The sequence below is a fragment of the Balaenoptera ricei genome, chromosome 20 (genome assembly GCF_028023285.1).
Source record: "Balaenoptera ricei isolate mBalRic1 chromosome 20, mBalRic1.hap2, whole genome shotgun sequence".
NCBI lineage: Eukaryota > Metazoa > Chordata > Mammalia > Artiodactyla > Balaenopteridae > Balaenoptera > Balaenoptera ricei.
This window is the reverse complement of record NC_082658.1, coordinates 58,112,997-58,129,533: the sequence shown is the minus strand read 5'-3', so window position 1 is coordinate 58,129,533 and position 16,537 is coordinate 58,112,997. Positions and strand designations below refer to the sequence as shown.

The window sequence follows — 16,537 nt, the reverse complement described above, 5'->3', positions numbered from 1 at the left end:
AGGCTGGTTTCCCGTTCCCAAGGGGCGCTCGGGGAGCTAGAGGGCGGGGTGGGAGGGAGGCAGTCAGGGTGGAACCCTGCACAACCATATTTCAAGCTCTTGGCGTTAAGTTTCGGTGGGAGGCAGCCCCCACTGCCTCCCTATGGAAACAGTGAAAGATACCCACCGGGTTGAACACAGCAAGAAGTGTTAACTCAGAGAGTTCTGCCCACAGGGTTTAAAAGAACAAGTCCTCCAGTCTCAGCAGGAAGGCAAAGCATCCCACTCGGCAGGATGTGATGAATAGACACCATATGCCCTTGGTCAAGATGGAATGGTTAGATCTGCATTCCTTCTCACCCCAGGAGGCTTCTTTTCCGTATCACCCGCATCTCCAACACACGGGAATACTCAGTTCACACTCTTTTCAGTAAGATTCCAACATCGTTCAATCTCCTACATCCAAGATGACGCTCTCGTTTGACTCAGAAAACCGAATGCAGTAAGAGCCTGCACCGAGGCGCCCACCTGCCTTGAAAACTGCACCCTGGACCCCTACCCAGGGTTACGGAATGTGGACAATTCTTAGACGCAAACTCACGGACTCCACCACTCCCTACTTTGCCCTGTAAATCCCCCTACCAACCAAAGCATGCGTTCCCGGTTCTGAAGAAATGGAAAAGAGGGCACAGAAGGCTCCGATGTATCGCCTGTGAGAGAGGCAAGGGGTCCTCAGTTGACTTAAAAGAGTCGAGAGAGAGACAGAGACAGAGACACGGGGGGTGGGGGGGTGTGGAATGCCAAGAGCCAAGAGGACAGGGAAGCCTGGAAAGAGGGGTGAGGCCGCCGGGAGTCTGGGGGCAGGCCCCGGGCGGCCGCGCTCACCTGTGGATGTTCATCTCCCGAGGAGGGCGGTGGGCCTTGTCGTACGAGACCTTGGCGAAGACGCCGGCCACGATGACGAAGGCGATCACCCCGCAGGTGATGTAGACGGTGAAGTTGGTCTTGTCCTTCTCCGGGTCGTACTTGTTCTCGGGCCCCGGCGACACCACCTTGGTGCTGGGCGTCTGCACCCACACCGGACTCTGGTAGTTGGTGCACTGGCGCTGGTCCAGCTTCTCGTGGCGCTTCTTGCAGCAGAAGCGGTAGTAGCAGGTGCCGCAGCAGTACAGGTAGCCGCTCTCGCTGTTGTTGCACTCGAACTCCTTGTCGTACTGGCCGCTCACGTCGTAGTAGCCCCAGCACGTCTCGTAGGTGACGGGCGCGCTGGCCGCCGCCGCCACCGCCGCCGCGGGCTGCCCCCGCCGGCTCCCCGCCTCCGGGCCACCGGGCGCCCGGACGGTGCCGTTCAGCTCGCGGCCGCCCCGGGCCAGGGCGCCCCCGGGCCGCCGGCCCCCGACGGCCGCGGCGCCGGCGCTCAGGGTCCGGTTGGCGGCGCGGCCGCGGGCGCCCCAGGCGCCGGGCAGCAGGTCCAGGGGCTGGAGCGAGAGCAGCGGCAGCAGCAGCAGCAGGAGGCGCCGCAGCGCCATGGCGGGGCCGGGCGGGAGGGCGCGAGGAGGCTTCCGCGGCAGGCCGCTCCCCGTGCCGGCCGGGCTCCGAGGGGGCCGCGCGGGCCGGGCTGGCGGCGCGGGGCGGTCAGCGGCGCCGGAGCGATGGCGCCATCGAGGCGCGGGCGGCGGCGGCGGCGGCGCGCGGTGCGCACGGACCAGCCCGGCGCGGGCGGCCGGGACTCAGGCTGCGCGCCGGCTCCGCGCTCCCCCCGCGGGCTCGGCGCACCTCCCGGGCAGCCCCATCCCCCGCCGGCGGCGGCGGCGGCCCCGGGCGCGGCTCGGCTCAGGCGGGACGCGAAGCGCGGCTCCCGGCGGCGGCTGCGGCGTGCTCCCGTCCGGGCGGGTCCTGCGGGACAAGACGGGGAGCTGGTCACGGGGTGGGGCGACCGGGAGGCGGGCGGCGGGCGGCGGGAGGGGAGGGAGCGCGCAGCCCTCGAGGAGCGAGGCTGGGGCCGGGAGGGGCGCGGAGCCCGCTCCCGAGACGGGGCCCCGAGGCCCCGGGCGCACGGGCCGCCCGCTCCCCGGCCGCCAGCCCCGCGGCGCGCCCGCGCCGCCGCCGCCGGCGGCTCCCCGGGACGGAGCGGGCGGCGCCTGGGGTCGGGCGGCGAGCGGGGGAGCGCGCGGCGCCCGACCTCACTCACTCACCATGCCCGGCTGCGACTGCAGAGGCGGCAGCGCGGCGGCCGAAGCGAGCGGCCGAGCCGGGAGCCGCCTGCACGAGTGCCGGAGAGTGTGCGAGAAGAGCGAGGGAGACACCCGCACACGCGGGAGCGCCGCGCGGGGAGGGGACGGCCGGGGCCGGCGGGGGCGGCGGGGGAGGGGAGGCGAGCGGAGGGGGGCGCCGCTCACCGCCGCCCACGTCTCCACGCCCGGGCGCCCGGGGGAGGGGGGGCTCCTCTTCGCCGCTCCCCGCTCGCGGCGCCCGCAGCTCCGCGTCACCAAAGCCCAGGACACCGGTTCATCAACGCGGCGAACAGGGGCCCGGGAGCCGGCCCTTGGCGGGCCCAGGCCCCCCTGCCCGGGCCCGGTCCAGCCCTCGCGGCCGCTCCCGCCCCACCCCAGTCCGTGCGTGCGCGGCCCGAGCGGGAGTTGGGGTGTCTGCGAGCCTTTGCCTCTCCCTAGTGGCGACGCTCGCAGCGGAGGGAAGCGGTCAGGCCCATTGCTACAGGTTCCTAAACTGAGACCAGGGGTCAAGCGGCTCCTCTGAAGTTACTGGGCTACCAGCGAGCAGGGCCTACGCGCTCCCCGCCTTGGGCACTCTGCTGCGCGCCCAGCACACAGGCAGCCCCAGCGCGGGAGAGCACCTCGTCTCCTCTTTCCGGGGACTTTCCCCAGAGCGTTCGGGAAGAGTTACGAAAGGTCTCCTAGCCTCGGAGCCTCAGCTCTGAAATTCCTCCGCTTTAGCTGATGGCGGCGGGGGCGGGGTGGGGAGGGGGAAAGGGGGCGTTCCTGCGTGCTTACTGCTTGGGTCTGGGAAAGGAGGCCTGAGTCTAACTTTCAAAGCCATGAGGCCACCCAAGGGGGAGTTACAATCCTCATCTTTGACCTGAGGGGGTGGAGTTGGGGCAGGAAAATGAGAACAAAAAGCGACGTCCGAAATTCTGCCAACAGTCCTGGCCCTTTGAGCAAGTGCCCAGGTACTTAGGTTGAAGGCAGGGGACAGTTCATCAGTGTGTGGGCAGTAGAGATTGTCCCCAAAGCTGTCCATTCAGTCTCACGTGTGACCCAAATCAAGGATCCCCCATGCAGGAGAGGCGGAACGCCTCTTCTCAGAATCCGGAATGGATCCGCTGGAGCTGAAACCCAGATTCCAAGGCACCCGAGGGAGATCTCGATCCTAGGATGGGAGGTTCACAAACTCCCCTGGCAGCTCCCCACTTGCTTCTATCTCTCCATTTCCTCCCTCTTCCCCTGCACCCTCTCCCACTCCCCCAATTCTGCCTACTCAGCTGCCACCCTCTTCTTCATGATTCTGTTCAACAAGCATTTATTTTAATTAGTGCCTACTCTCCACCCAGCACTGTGCTAAGCGCTGAGATAAAAGCTGAATAAGACAGTCCCTTTCCTCAAGGAAGGGGAGCTTGTAAACCACTGGGGAGACAGACAACAAATGATGAACTTATCCGTGGTTATGTCCCATGACAAAGGTGGGCACAGAGTGCTCTGAGAGGCACCCAGATGACAGGCACCCAGCCTAGCCCGGGAGGGGAAAGGTGGGATCGAAGGCAGAAGGCAGTTTTCTCAACGAGATAAGGAGCAGAATCTCGAAGTTAATACAGCAAACAAGAGGGGAAGGACACTCCCAGCAGAGGCAGCATCTTTAACAAAATCCAGACGACAGGAGGGAGTGGGGTATGCGAGCTGGGGAGACAGCAGCCGAGCATAAACTTGGAGGGAGTCTTCCAAATAAAGCTGGCAGAAGGGGGCTGTATCCCCTGCCAAAGAACCTGAACTTATTCTGCAGTTGATGGAGAACTATTGGTGGGTTTTACTCAAAGGGAAGTCAGTCAGATTTACATGTTCACTGGATCTCTAAGTCAACGGGAGTAAGGAACACTGGATGGGAGAAGGGAGATATGGAAGCCTTTCTGATAATCCAGGTAAAAGAAGATGAAGGGGTGAAGTAGGTTTCTGGTAGTTGGTGGTCAAAGGGCAGGTTCAGGACAGCATTCGTGATGGTCATGTTGAAATGCCTTTTAGAGCTCCAAGTGGTGCAAGTGTTAAGCTCAGGAGAGCAGATAAAAGTATATATCATAACATACACATATACATTTGGGAATCATAAGAACATATTTTTTACCTTCAGACTATGTGCAATTTTAAAGCCAATCCCTTCCTTTTCTCTTCCCTGAGCTTTCACCTCCCCATCATTATTCCAAAATTGGGAGCTTCCTAGCAATGGGTAGAAACATGCCTTCTTCGCGTGGGACTCTTAACAGGATTTGATCAGTGGCACTAAGTAAGGGAAATTGCTTTGGTTCCTCAGACCACCCTCACAAATATGTTCTGAACCTCTGTGCTCATAGATGGTAGCAAAAAACAAACTCACAGAAAATAGTAGATCTCAGAATTGAACAGGATGTTAGGGGTTATCTATTCCAACTCTTATTGAATGCAAAACACTATACATCTTATTGACACTTTGCCCTTTGCAGTTGACCAGGCTGGTTGCCCACCAACATTCATTCCCCTCCTTTCTCCTTCTAGTTTCAGTACCTGAATTGTTGACAGTATGGAAGCATCTTTCTGTTGTGGATGTGACTTATTAAAAAGTGCCAGAGAAGAATCATCTTTTTCAACACCTATACCAACTTCAGAGCCCTTGTAGGCTCAGGAGACAGTGACCCAATCCCTGGCTCTAGAAGACGGATCCCAACTGGGCTGAGCCAATCATAATAATCCCATTGCCCTTGCCAGATTAGTTAAGAATGGATATGTGATCCAGCTCTGGCCAATGCTGAGTGCAGGAACTGATGGGAGAGTCTGGGGAAATTTTCCTTGCTCTACATTTTTAAGTGTTGTTTCTGTAGAGGTTATGACCATGTGGGGCTGAGGGGGTGGGACAGGGGGACAGAAACCAGCCATTAGTCGAAATTGATATTCAGTTTGATGGTCATCAGTGCTGCACAAGAAATATCTCTGCCCTTCCAGGCGGATTGTAGAATTGCAATTCCTGGTCCATTCGTGAGCAGGAGGGGAAGAGTGACTTAGTACTACTGGTCAAAAATCCTGAGCAAAAACGGTGCATGTCATTTCTGAACCAGAGCATCCAGTTGCCGCTTTAAGACATGGTAGAGCTCTCGTTTTCTCCTGGCATGGTGATCAGCAATGCTCCAGGTGGGAGTGGCTTTGTCAGCCTGGAAGTGACGTCAGTGAGGAGGCCCCACCATGGACATGTAGCCTGAGTAAAACTACACTCTTCTTAAAGCCACTGGAATTGGGTCTATTATTGCAGCGTATCTTAACCCGTCCTGACTGATACACTGAGGATGACAGAAGGAACATCATGGTGCCATTCAGGGAACTTTGCCCAAGGCTTTCACAACTCCGATCTTCCAATAATGTAAGATAATTAAGTTTCTTATGTCAAAGCCTCTTTGAATCCAGAGCTTTTCTTACGTGCAGCCAAAGCCATCCTATGGATATAGCATGTGTTTTCTGTCTCCATTCTGACTTAGGGTTTCCACCTAGCTATGGTAGACAAATGATGGCCACTCCTTTTCACAAGAGGTGGCGTCTGTTTGTCTTCCCTTTGAGGCTAGGCCAGCCTTTTGACTTGCTTTGCCTGATGGCATGTGGCAGAAATGATGCTCAGCCAGTCTGAGTCTAGCCATTAAGAGGCCTGGCGCCGTCTTCCTTTGCATTCTTGAGATCGAGCTGCCATATAAGAGGCGTGGGCTGCCTGTTATACTCAGTGATGAGGAGTGAGACCACCACGCCATGGAGAGAGACCCTGGGAGACGAGATGCCACCTTTGGCATTTGATTCCCTATTGAGCTCCCAGCGGAACGCAGCAAAGGATGGGACCCAAGTGAGGCCAGAAGAGGAATCATCCATCTCAGCCCCAGACAACCCACAGAATCATGAGAAGTGACAGACTGATGTTGTTGTAGGTGTTTGAAACCATTAAGTGTTGTGATGGTTTACTACAACACAACAGACAGCTAAGTCCATCCACAGATCACAGCACAGACGCTAAACAGAAATGTATTAGGTGCAACTTCCAGCCACTAGATGTCCGAAGCTATTTTTCATGAGCTGCTGTATGAATTTGCTAGGGCTGCCGTCACAAAGTACCACAAACCAGGTGGCTTGCAGAACAGAAAATGACTGTCTCGCAATTCTGGAAGCTGGAAGTCTGAAATCAAGGTGTTGGCAGGGTTGATTCCTTCTGAGTGCAGGATCTTTCCTAAGTGTCTCTCCTTGGCTTGTAGATGGCTGTCATTATGTACATGTGATGTTCTACTTTTATGCATGTTGGTCTCCACATTCCCCTCTTTTTATAAGGACACGAGTCATATTGGATTAGGGCCCACTCTAATCACTTCATTTTAATTTTATTACCTCTGTCTCCAAATAAGGTCACATTCTGAGGCCCTGGAGGTGAGGACTTTAGCATATGAATTTGGGGGGTGGGACAGGGGAGGCACAATTCAACCCATACACCTACTGCATGGAAGGGTGATGTGCTCTGTACAAAACATGATGAAAACATGTGTGCAGATGAAGAAGAAAGGAAGAGAGGTCATGTTTGCCATCTTTTATTAAAGAATTGCAGTTTAGGTCACACTGGAAATGAGTACTCTTTTTTATACCCTTTTCAAGACTGAAGGCAATTGCTCGAGTGAAAGAAAAGAGATTCCAAATAGGCAGCACAGGAAAGGGACTGTCTTCCCCTGGCAGTCCCCACCTAGAGATGGAGTTAAGGAAGTTTGCATCCCATATAATTAGAACTCTAGAATTGTGGCATTTCAGAATTTGCAAGAATTCTTATCCTCTAGACACTTTCTTCTAAGCAGACCTCTGGTTGGCCAGACAAGTGAGGACAAAAATGACCTCAAATTATCCCTGTGGCTAGCCTGGCCCAGGGTTAACTCACTTCTGCATTCATTTATTCATTCTTTATCATTTATTCTACCAAGTAGCCCTTCAATAAATATTCAACGAGCACCCACGATGTGCTAGTCCAAAATACAAACAAATAAATAATGCTTTCTGACTTGAAATCTGGAATCTTACACAGGGCCTCATAGAAGTGCCTTCCCTCTACCACAAACCAGGTGTGATCGACTAAATGCGTCCCCCCAGAATTCATATGTTGAAGCTCTAACACCATCCCCATGCCGTGTGAGGACACAGCAGGAAGGCAGCTGTCTGCAACCCAAGGAGAGAGCCCTCACCAGACACCAACTCTGCTGGCACCTTGATTTGGATCTCCACTCTCCCAAACGGGGAGAAATAAATTCCTATTGTTTCAGCCACCCAGTTTTCGGTATCTTGTCATGGCAGCTGGAGCGAGGACACCAGAGATTGAGAGGCAAAAATAAAAAGGTTTGAGAAGACTTCAGAAATGTTTTTCCCCCGAGCTGAGTGTCCAGCAGTTCCCTGGGACACAGACTCTTTTAGTTAGGTCGTGAGCTACACTACCAGGAGGATGCCTTAGCAGATTCAAAGCACCTCGGAGACATGCTGGAAACACAATTGAAGAGTCTAATGTGTGGGCCACATGTGAGCTCAACATCTTAACAGCTTCTTGAGAAACTCTCCTTAAGGAGCTGCTTTCCTACTGTGATCATCTAGCGCTATCAAATGTGGTTTTCTCCACGTTTGTTGTGACATTATTAGCAAAGACAGGTGAATATGCATGCACTTTTATACTTTTAAGCCCAAGACATAGAACCCTACTGTTAGAATTGGTCTAGCTATTGTGACTGTCTTAAGAATAAGGTCAGATTACAACACTAAATGATTGAGAGTTTGGGGCTTTCCCCCCTTTTAATGTATGTAAAGCTCTTCTGTATCCCCAAGCACGTATTGAGTCACAGAGTAGCTCATTTTAGTTGTGTGTTTCCTGGGTAAACTTGTACCAAACATTTTCAAAGGACACATTTAGCTGGATCTATGGAATGTGATTTATCTACATAGCATTGCATCCAGTCACTCCTTATGGTAGGACAGGCTGTAACAGTGTTCTCTGCTATGACGCCCTCCTCCTGTGCCCAGAGCAGACATCACTAATCAATTAACGAACCCTTTCCTGCTGAGACCAGGCATAGCCTCAGAAAGCCCTTCCACACACAAAGCTCCAAACAGCCAGCAGAGATTAACTATAGCTGGAATTAGTACGAGAAATAAATTCTATTTGCCTAACAGCTCAGTGAGAGGCGACAGTCGTAGAGGTTCAAGCATAGTTCTGTTACTTTATGTAGATGTGGTTTTAGAATTCTGTTCCAATTATACAGCTTTATTGCCCCAAACGGAAACATTTATGAAAGGAAGGAGGTGAGAGTGTGAGGGACACCAACGTCATTGGTCATTATGTGCTTTTTACTGAAAGACGTCACTGATTTACAGCTAGAAAAAATGCACACCGGGGTCAGCGCTTCCCGAGAAAAGTGATAGTGAAGAGTTTGCCAAACGAATGCCAAAGATAATCATCATACAGCCTCTCCAGATATTCATGTGCAGATTCTGTGCATTGTTATTCCATTTTCTCTTCGGTTGCAATTTATTGATACTTTATTCCAAACCACCAGGGATTAACATACAAAACTATATTTCCCTATAAAACTAGGATCCCTGTTACGAGCGCATTAGACATAGATGGCATAGGGTTCATATCAACCTGTGTTCTGTGTCAGTACAAACTGTTTTTCATACTTCTGCGTCCTACCTTTAGATCATGCCTTTTGTGTCCATTGTGTCACATGGGTCACCTTGAATTCTGTTTCCAACTTCCGGGAAGTTAAATCTGCCATAGGTAGGAGTACCTTTAGTAGAATAGGTACATGTGATTAAAAACAACCCACTAAAAATGGTTGGTTTAGCTTTTTCCTTTAAAGGGAAAAAAAAATTGAATTAACTAATTGGATCTAACCCACTGACCTAATCCAATTGACTGGGCACAAATTGGTCATTAAAACAGACAAATGAATAAACAGCAATTCTTGATTCTGTGTCAGGATGTAGACGCTCTCTGGATGGACCATCTGTTGGGTGAGTGCCAAGCTAAGGGTGAATCACTGAATAGATGGATGCCATCATTAAAATAACTGAGGTAACTGGGCTGAAAGGACCAATTTTGTTATTAACTCCCATCAATTTTCAAAATTACTAATTTGATCCTGGAATGACTTCTGTGGACAGAGGTCCATTCTGACATGCTCAGTCTTGATCAAGACATTGAATAACCCCATCTGCAGACATAACCAGTGTGCAGATAGGTCCTGCAGGAGCCAGGAAGCAATTAAAGGAGGGAGGGCTGGCCTGAAGATGCTTGGCGAAGGAATTTCTGGAGATAGTTGGCCAGAGAGCCTGAGAACTATTTCTTGACCTTGGCTTGAGGGTCTGATTTTCCAACTTATTTTTCAAGTCCTGGCTCAGCACCTGATGGTGCCTGTTCAGTTTTACCCTCATATCCCAGCTCCCAGCCCCAACTCTATCTCCTAGAAGCCCAAGCTTGGGGAGTGGAGATGAACTCCTTCCAAATCTTTCTATCCGAGGAGTCACCAGGCGCTGAAGGACAAGGTCATGGTGGCACTGCTGTGGTGATAGAGATAGCTCCTGGGTTGTAGACAGATCAAAAGAGAGAAACCGGGGCCAGGGTTATCCTGAGACAGACAACATTGGAGTTGTGTTCAGGCCTTTCAGAACGGCCACAAGCTCAGTGAAATCACAAGGGAGGAGTGAAGCCGAGGGTTCATTTAGAACCGGCCAGTCGGTCCAGAGAGGTTACACCGGAGAAGGAGGTCAAGGCAGGGCAGTGAATTAAACCCAGCAGACCTAGAAGACCTCAGAGCAGGAAGGGTGATGAGTCAGGGTCCATCTAGCAGTTAGGAAGAAGGACGTCCATGAGAACCGACAGGAAGGGCAAGACATTGTCACTGGGTCTAATCAGAGCGACGGGTGCCCTAGCCAAGAAGTGGCTTACAAGTTTTCAGCATGAGCAGCTATCGACTCCGAAGAACGGGCTTGCTGGGGCTTGCAGGGGGTAATAGCTAGAGATGAAACTGATGCGTGGGATAAATCCCACCAGGCCAAGGGCGACCACAGTCCGTGCCCACTTGGCCTCCGTGAGCCCGTTTAGGTAACCACACTCAATTTCCTGCATCACTTCCAACACAGCCCCTCTCCCAGCAACGGATTTCATAAATACGCACAACGTGCTGGTTGCACAATGTTCATGATTGAAAATATCTAATTGGCCATTATTTTTATTCCTTTTCATTTTACCCTGCTTCTCCTTCTTTCAGTTCAATAACTTCTCAGGTTTTTATTTTCCATCAATACGTTCCCATTTCTGCATATAACCCCCCAAGGTAATTTTTTAACACATTTAATTTCAGGATATGCCAGTCCCTCTGAGAGATAATACATTCCAGGAGAAGAAAGAATATTTGGCAAAGAACTTGGGAATTTGGTCTTGATTCTCATCTTCAAATTGCGTATTGTCCTATCTCAGAATTTCCTGGTTTTTCACTCTATCACCTTTATAGAGATTGCACAGTGTAGGACAGTGGTTCTCAACCTGGGGGTGATGGGGAACCTCTTGAAATTATAGCAAAATTGTGTGTGCCTGCGTGCATGCATGCTATTTTTAGGAGACATTTCATCAGACAATCAAATGAATTCAGACCCCAGAAGAAAAAACGAAAACATTACGAAAGGACGAAAACTTTAAGAACTAAGTTCAGGAGACCTAAATTCCAGTCCTTGGGTTACTTTTTACTAGTTCGGTGACTAGTATGTGACCTCCTGGGGCACAGTTTCTTTTGCTGTAAAATAGAGAAGGTAATTCTGGCCTTTCATACAACACGGGATCAAATGAGACCATGGATGGTAAAGTATCGGAAACTCAGAAGTTCAATAAAAGCGTTCATTTTTCTCATGCTGCCAAATCTCTCAATTACGCAAAAACATAAGGGCTGGATCAAAAGTCAAACCAAACCAGTTCTGGCAGCGAGGAAAGTGCTGTTTTCAAAGCACACTCCTGTCCTCTAATGATATTTCAGTCTTACTGAATTCCTCACTAGCTTTGCGTATAGATGCCTGGGGAACAGAAGTGTCGTGGCAGTTATCCAGTTTATTCAACCAATTATCTGAGTATTTGAACTAATGTGATTATATATTCTTGCTACACTATTTCTTTCTGGACCCTACTCTCCCTTTTGGTGTATAAACACGCCTGAGGACACAGCCCTTGTGTGGACAGCTGCCCTTGAAGAACAACTCTTTTAAGAAGTTTCTGAAATTAGCTCTGCGTGGCAGTTGACTGTGGGATCAGCTCCAGCGACAGCCAGCTAGGAGTAAAGGATGAAAGGGTTCAACGTTTTCCCTCCAACAGAGAAGGGCTTTGACCTAAGTGGGGCCCTGGACAATTTTGGAATCTGAGACCACAGTGATGCCAGCTGGCAAATTAAACAAGGAGCGAGACCGAAAGAGGCCGCAGTGAGGACCCGGATGGACAAGGTGACACTTTATTACCAAGAGAGTAACACCTTTTACTTGGTGAACACAACAAATAAAGAGGTGGCAGCCCCAGCTCGCTTCTGATTCGCTCACGCACAGAATGGGGTTTGAGACAACAAAATCCTTTCCTCGCTTCATTTAGAAGTTGTGATTTTGATTAGGAAACAAAAGGCCATGCAGGAGACAAAACGTGAAACAGAAGGAGGCTTCTGACTGATAAAGACTGAAGTCCCCTGAAAGCCAGGCATAATGAAATGAAAATAACTTTATTAATTCAGCATTAAGAGGAAAATGTTAGTCAGGAAAAGAAATAACACACTTTGTAGGGTGCAGCAGGGGGGACACATGGGTTTACGAGGATTGTTTAATTTTGAATAATGCATATGTCAACTCCATGGATCCTTCCCCAAATTTGCTTCTTTCCTTCTACGGCTCAGTCATCCTACTCTGTCAACAAGCCTAGAACAAATAAATTGGAATGCTGAAAATATTGCTTTCACTTCCAAAGGAGACTACCTGAAATTATAGGCATTTAGAACAACATTAAATTTAAAAACCACAGCTTGCAACAGCCATAATTTTTTACAACGTAAGCATGGCTGTGAAGGTGATTGTGAAGCTTCTGGGCTGGGATGGCAATGGTAAGGGTTTTTCTTTTCAGTCTGGACCCACTTTCACATTGTAGTGGACGCCGATGGTTCCAAGCAGTGATACTAATACTTTATTGTTAACAAAGGTCCAACCTCTATTGAGATATCTTTAGTTTTTCCCTAATGTCCTTTTTTTCTGTTCCAGGACCCCATCTAGGATATCACGTTACATTTAGCCATCAAGTCTCCTTAGGCCCCTCTGGTCTGTGACACTTTCTCAGACATTTCTTGTTTTTGATGACTTTGACAGATTGGAGGATTATGGGTCAGGTATTCTGTAGAATGTCCTTCCACTTGGGTTTCTCTGATGATATTTCTCATGGGTAGACTGGAGTTATGGGTTTGGGGCAGGAAGGTCACTGAGGTGAAGTATCATTCTCATCATATCAAGGATACCAGCTATTAATGTGATTTAACCATAATGACATTGACCTTGATAACCGCTGCTGAGGCAGTGTTTGTCAGATTTCTCCACTATGAAGTTATGCATACCGTACTCTTTGGAAGGAAGTCACTAAGCACAGGTCACATGTAAGGAGTGGAGATTTACTCTCCACCTCCATGAAGGGGGTGCACGTACCTCAATTATTTGGAATTCTTCTGCACAAGAGATTTGTCTTTTCTCCTCCACTTATGTATATATTCAATCATTTATCTACATCAGTATGGACTCATGGATACTTATACTTTGGGCTATAATCTGACACTACATCATTCATTTTCTTGTTCAAGTTGGCCCAGCTTTGCCCGTCACGAGCTCTTTCAGTTGGTTCTTGTGTCCATTTGACATACACACCGCCATTGGGGTTTTAGGTTGTTTGTTTCTGAACACTGCTTTACTTTTCAGCACTATAAGACCTTCTTACAAAGTTATACATTTCCTGCCCCAACCATTGACGGCCATTTCTCCAAAGAGACCTGGTCCCTTTTCTTGTAGAATGGTATTTCTTCTCTTATTTATTTTTTAAAAGTATCCACTTATACCACTTTCTGCCAATCCTTCCCTTGTCCCCCTAACTTCAGGAATCCAGTTCTTTCCCCCTGATTTTTTTACTATTCTTTTTAGTGCCTTCAAAACTCTGCCTTACAGATACCTGTAAGGTTGAAGATTTTCATCACATTTGGAGCCCCTCTCTCTAAAATCTCTCACTCTTCTGTCATCCTTCTCCTGAACATCACGGGTTCCCCTCCCTGGCACCTATAGCGCGTCAGCCGCAAGCTGGAAGGAGAAGAATCGAGAGGAATACTAAGAAAAGGAGCGAGCTCAAGCTATCTCCTGGGTGGCATATTATTTTTAATTAATGCTGCTGCCATTTCCTCACTCTCCCAGCCAAGTTAATGCAACAAGAATTGTGTTGGCATCTGCGGCAGCAAATGGAGAGGAACAGCAGTTTCAAAGGAGGGGGTGACCGTCCCCCACCCCCAATCTGGGTACACTTTGGAGTAGGGCACAATTCACACACAGATTGCCAGAACTCGGCGAGGCTACTGGTTGGAACTCGGTGGTTCCGGAGACACGTGTCCTCCGTGACTGGCAGCGATGTCCGCTCTCCATCGTGCTGAGACACTCTGAAGAGGCCTCTTTGCCAAGATGTTCCCTGCAGTCACACGGGGGGCCAGCTTACGGGGAGCACAGGGGGCAAGAAACTAGCACCCAAACACCTTGCCGTTCACGTGCAGGAAAAACAGGGATCACAGCGAGAGCCGGGTCCCCTGTCTTCACCTCAGCCCCGTCGTTCCTTCCTTGCTCCCACTCTTCAGATCACCACCCCTAAGAAAGCTGATGATTTCCTTTACCTGTGGCTCAACAAACCGTTCTTGAGGGCCAATGCACCCCAGTGTCCGTGGTTCATGCTAGAGATGCAAAGGGACTCAGGATATGGCTCCCGGTCCAGTGCGGACAAGATTAGCCTGTGAACAGATCATATCAGACAGTGCATTATCTTTAGTATATACACCAACATTGACATACTATGTTATATACATAGACTCTATGCCTGCTATCGATTTTTTATTTTTCCAAAAAATTACTAAGCTTATTGGTTTTTATCTTTAAATTTCTCCTGGGCATTTATCTGGAGAAAACCGTAATTCGAAAAGATACATGCACCCCAATATTCATTGCAGCACTATTCACAATAGCCAAGACATGGAAGCAACTTAAATGTCCATCAACAGATGAATGGATAAAGAAGATCTGGTACATATATACAATGGAATACTACTCAGCCATAAAAAGAATGAAATAATGCCATTTGCAGCAACAAGGATGGACCCTAGAGATTACCAAACTAAGTGAAGTAAGTCAGACAGAGAAAGACAAATATCATATGATGTCAATTATATGTGGAATCTAAAAAAATGAGACAAGTGGAAAACAAATTTATGGTTACCAAAGAGGAAAGGGGGTGGGGGAGGGATAAATTAGGAGATTGGGATTAACATATAAACCCCACTATATATACAATAGATAACCAACAAAAAGAATCTGAAAAGGAATATATAGATACATATATATATGTATATAAAATTGAATCACTGTGCTGTACACCTGAAACTAACATGATATGGTAAATCAACTATACTTCAATAAAAAAATGTTTTTTAATTACCAAATTTATTATTTGTTATCTTTACATTTCCCAAATAATGTGTGAATACATTCTTCTTTAAGAAAAACTAAAACATTACAGATGAAGCTAAAGGTCTGTAACAAGCATACCTCCTCCTTCCCAAATACGAAGGCACCCGCTGTTTGGGGTTTGTTGCCTATTTTCCCAGAGAACAGGTATGTTTTTAAGAAGATACTGAAATGCAGGACAGTCTTATTCAAAACGGTACGGCTGACAATCACTGACTGCCGCACGGCTCCCCCCTCCTCCCATTCTTTTCCACCTGTCACTTAGCCTGGGCTGGTGATAAAATTCCAGGCAATGCTTGGAATGTGGATGAGCCAAGATGGCTCTTGTCAGAATGGAATAATCAGGATGGAAGAGAAAGGCTGGGCCTGGGGAAAGCACGCAGATGTCCCCAGCGATGAACCCAGGCTGGACCAGGGAGATGAGCAAGGGACAGCCATCACCACGAGAAGCAGGGGGCAGTGGGGAGTGCAAAACTGGAGGAAGGATCCCAGGTGGGGGAGATGTGGAGAAGGACGACCACGGTCCGCAGGCCCAGGAGGGACGGGAGAAGCAGCGCCTTGCAAAGCCGTAGTCTTTGAGCAGACCGTGGTTCCAGGCACGCGTCTGCATGGTCCCAGGGGAGCGGTCTGCCTTGACCAAGACTTCCTGCCATGGACACCCTTTTATACTTTTTATTAGTAGAACATAGACTGAGAAACACAACATCCCCAGGAGCATAGACACCCCTACTCCTTGTCCCAATTAAAGGACCTGAGGTTTTCCTTGGCAACCCTATTTGAGGTTTTTTTGTCCTGATCTCTAAAAGCCCCAGAGGGTTCAGCAGGACAGAGAACGGGGAGGCGTGTGTGTGTGTGTGTGTGTGTGTGTGTGTGTGTGTGTGTGTGTTGGTGGAAGAGAGTCTCCTTTGCGTGTGTAATAGGGACAAGATTTTTAAATATTAATGTGCTTTTCTCTTTTGTCCCTCTGCGTCCAGGACCTGCTCCCTGATAGGCTCAAGGCATTAACCCACCTGGGGAAGAGAGGGGCCTGGTCCCATGGGGAGGAAAGGCATAAGGACTGTTTGGGGAGGGAGGTAAAGAGAAAGCTTCTGAGCTTCAAAATAGCGAGCTGGGCGAAGTAAACAGCAGGGTTGAGAGCGGGGCACTTCTGGGAAAGGACTGGTGTTCTAAATTCCCTAGTTCTCACTTAACACAGCCAGCCAGCTCCTAGAGCTTTAAGTAAAGGAAGTCTGGGCAGGTAGAAAAGAAGTTAAAGAAAAACTCACTCTTTCTGACCTGAATGGCTATGGGGAGTTGAAGCAGAGAGAAAAGAGGAAACAGGATGGGGCCAGAGACTATTAAACCAGCAACTTGATTTCCCCTTCTAGACGGTCTCTCTACAATTATAATACACAGAATTAAGGCAACACAAGGCATTGCTGCCCAGCTAGGAAGGTGGAGGCACCGGTTGGGCTGCCAGCAGGGCTGGCTTGCTTCCCTGAAGTGCCCTTGACCCCCTGGGGTTGGGACACTGTCTCCGGAGACACGAG

The 16,537-nt window shown here is 49.5% G+C and overlaps 2 protein-coding genes across 8 annotated transcripts in view; both read right to left on the bottom strand.

The window, feature by feature from the left end:
• The window catches only part of SHISA6 (shisa family member 6), a 263,604-nt gene extending 262,096 nt beyond the window's left edge, over positions 1-1,508 (bottom strand). Inside the window, exon 1 of the mRNA XM_059908067.1 lies at positions 865-1,508. Coding sequence (XP_059764050.1) covers positions 865-1,508 — 644 coding nt within the window. The remainder of the gene's footprint in view (positions 1-864) is intronic.
• A 10,456-nt stretch (positions 1,509-11,964) lies between these two features.
• Positions 11,965-16,537, bottom strand: part of ADPRM (ADP-ribose/CDP-alcohol diphosphatase, manganese dependent) — a 384,694-nt gene continuing 380,121 nt past the window's right edge. For 5 of the 7 annotated variants that reach the window (XR_009499606.1, XR_009499605.1, XR_009499608.1 and 2 more), the window contains one exon: positions 11,965-14,278. The gene's annotated coding sequence lies outside the window, so the exon portion shown is untranslated. The remainder of the gene's footprint in view (positions 14,279-16,537) is intronic. The other 2 variants (XR_009499607.1, XR_009499609.1) reach the window with 2 other exon arrangements.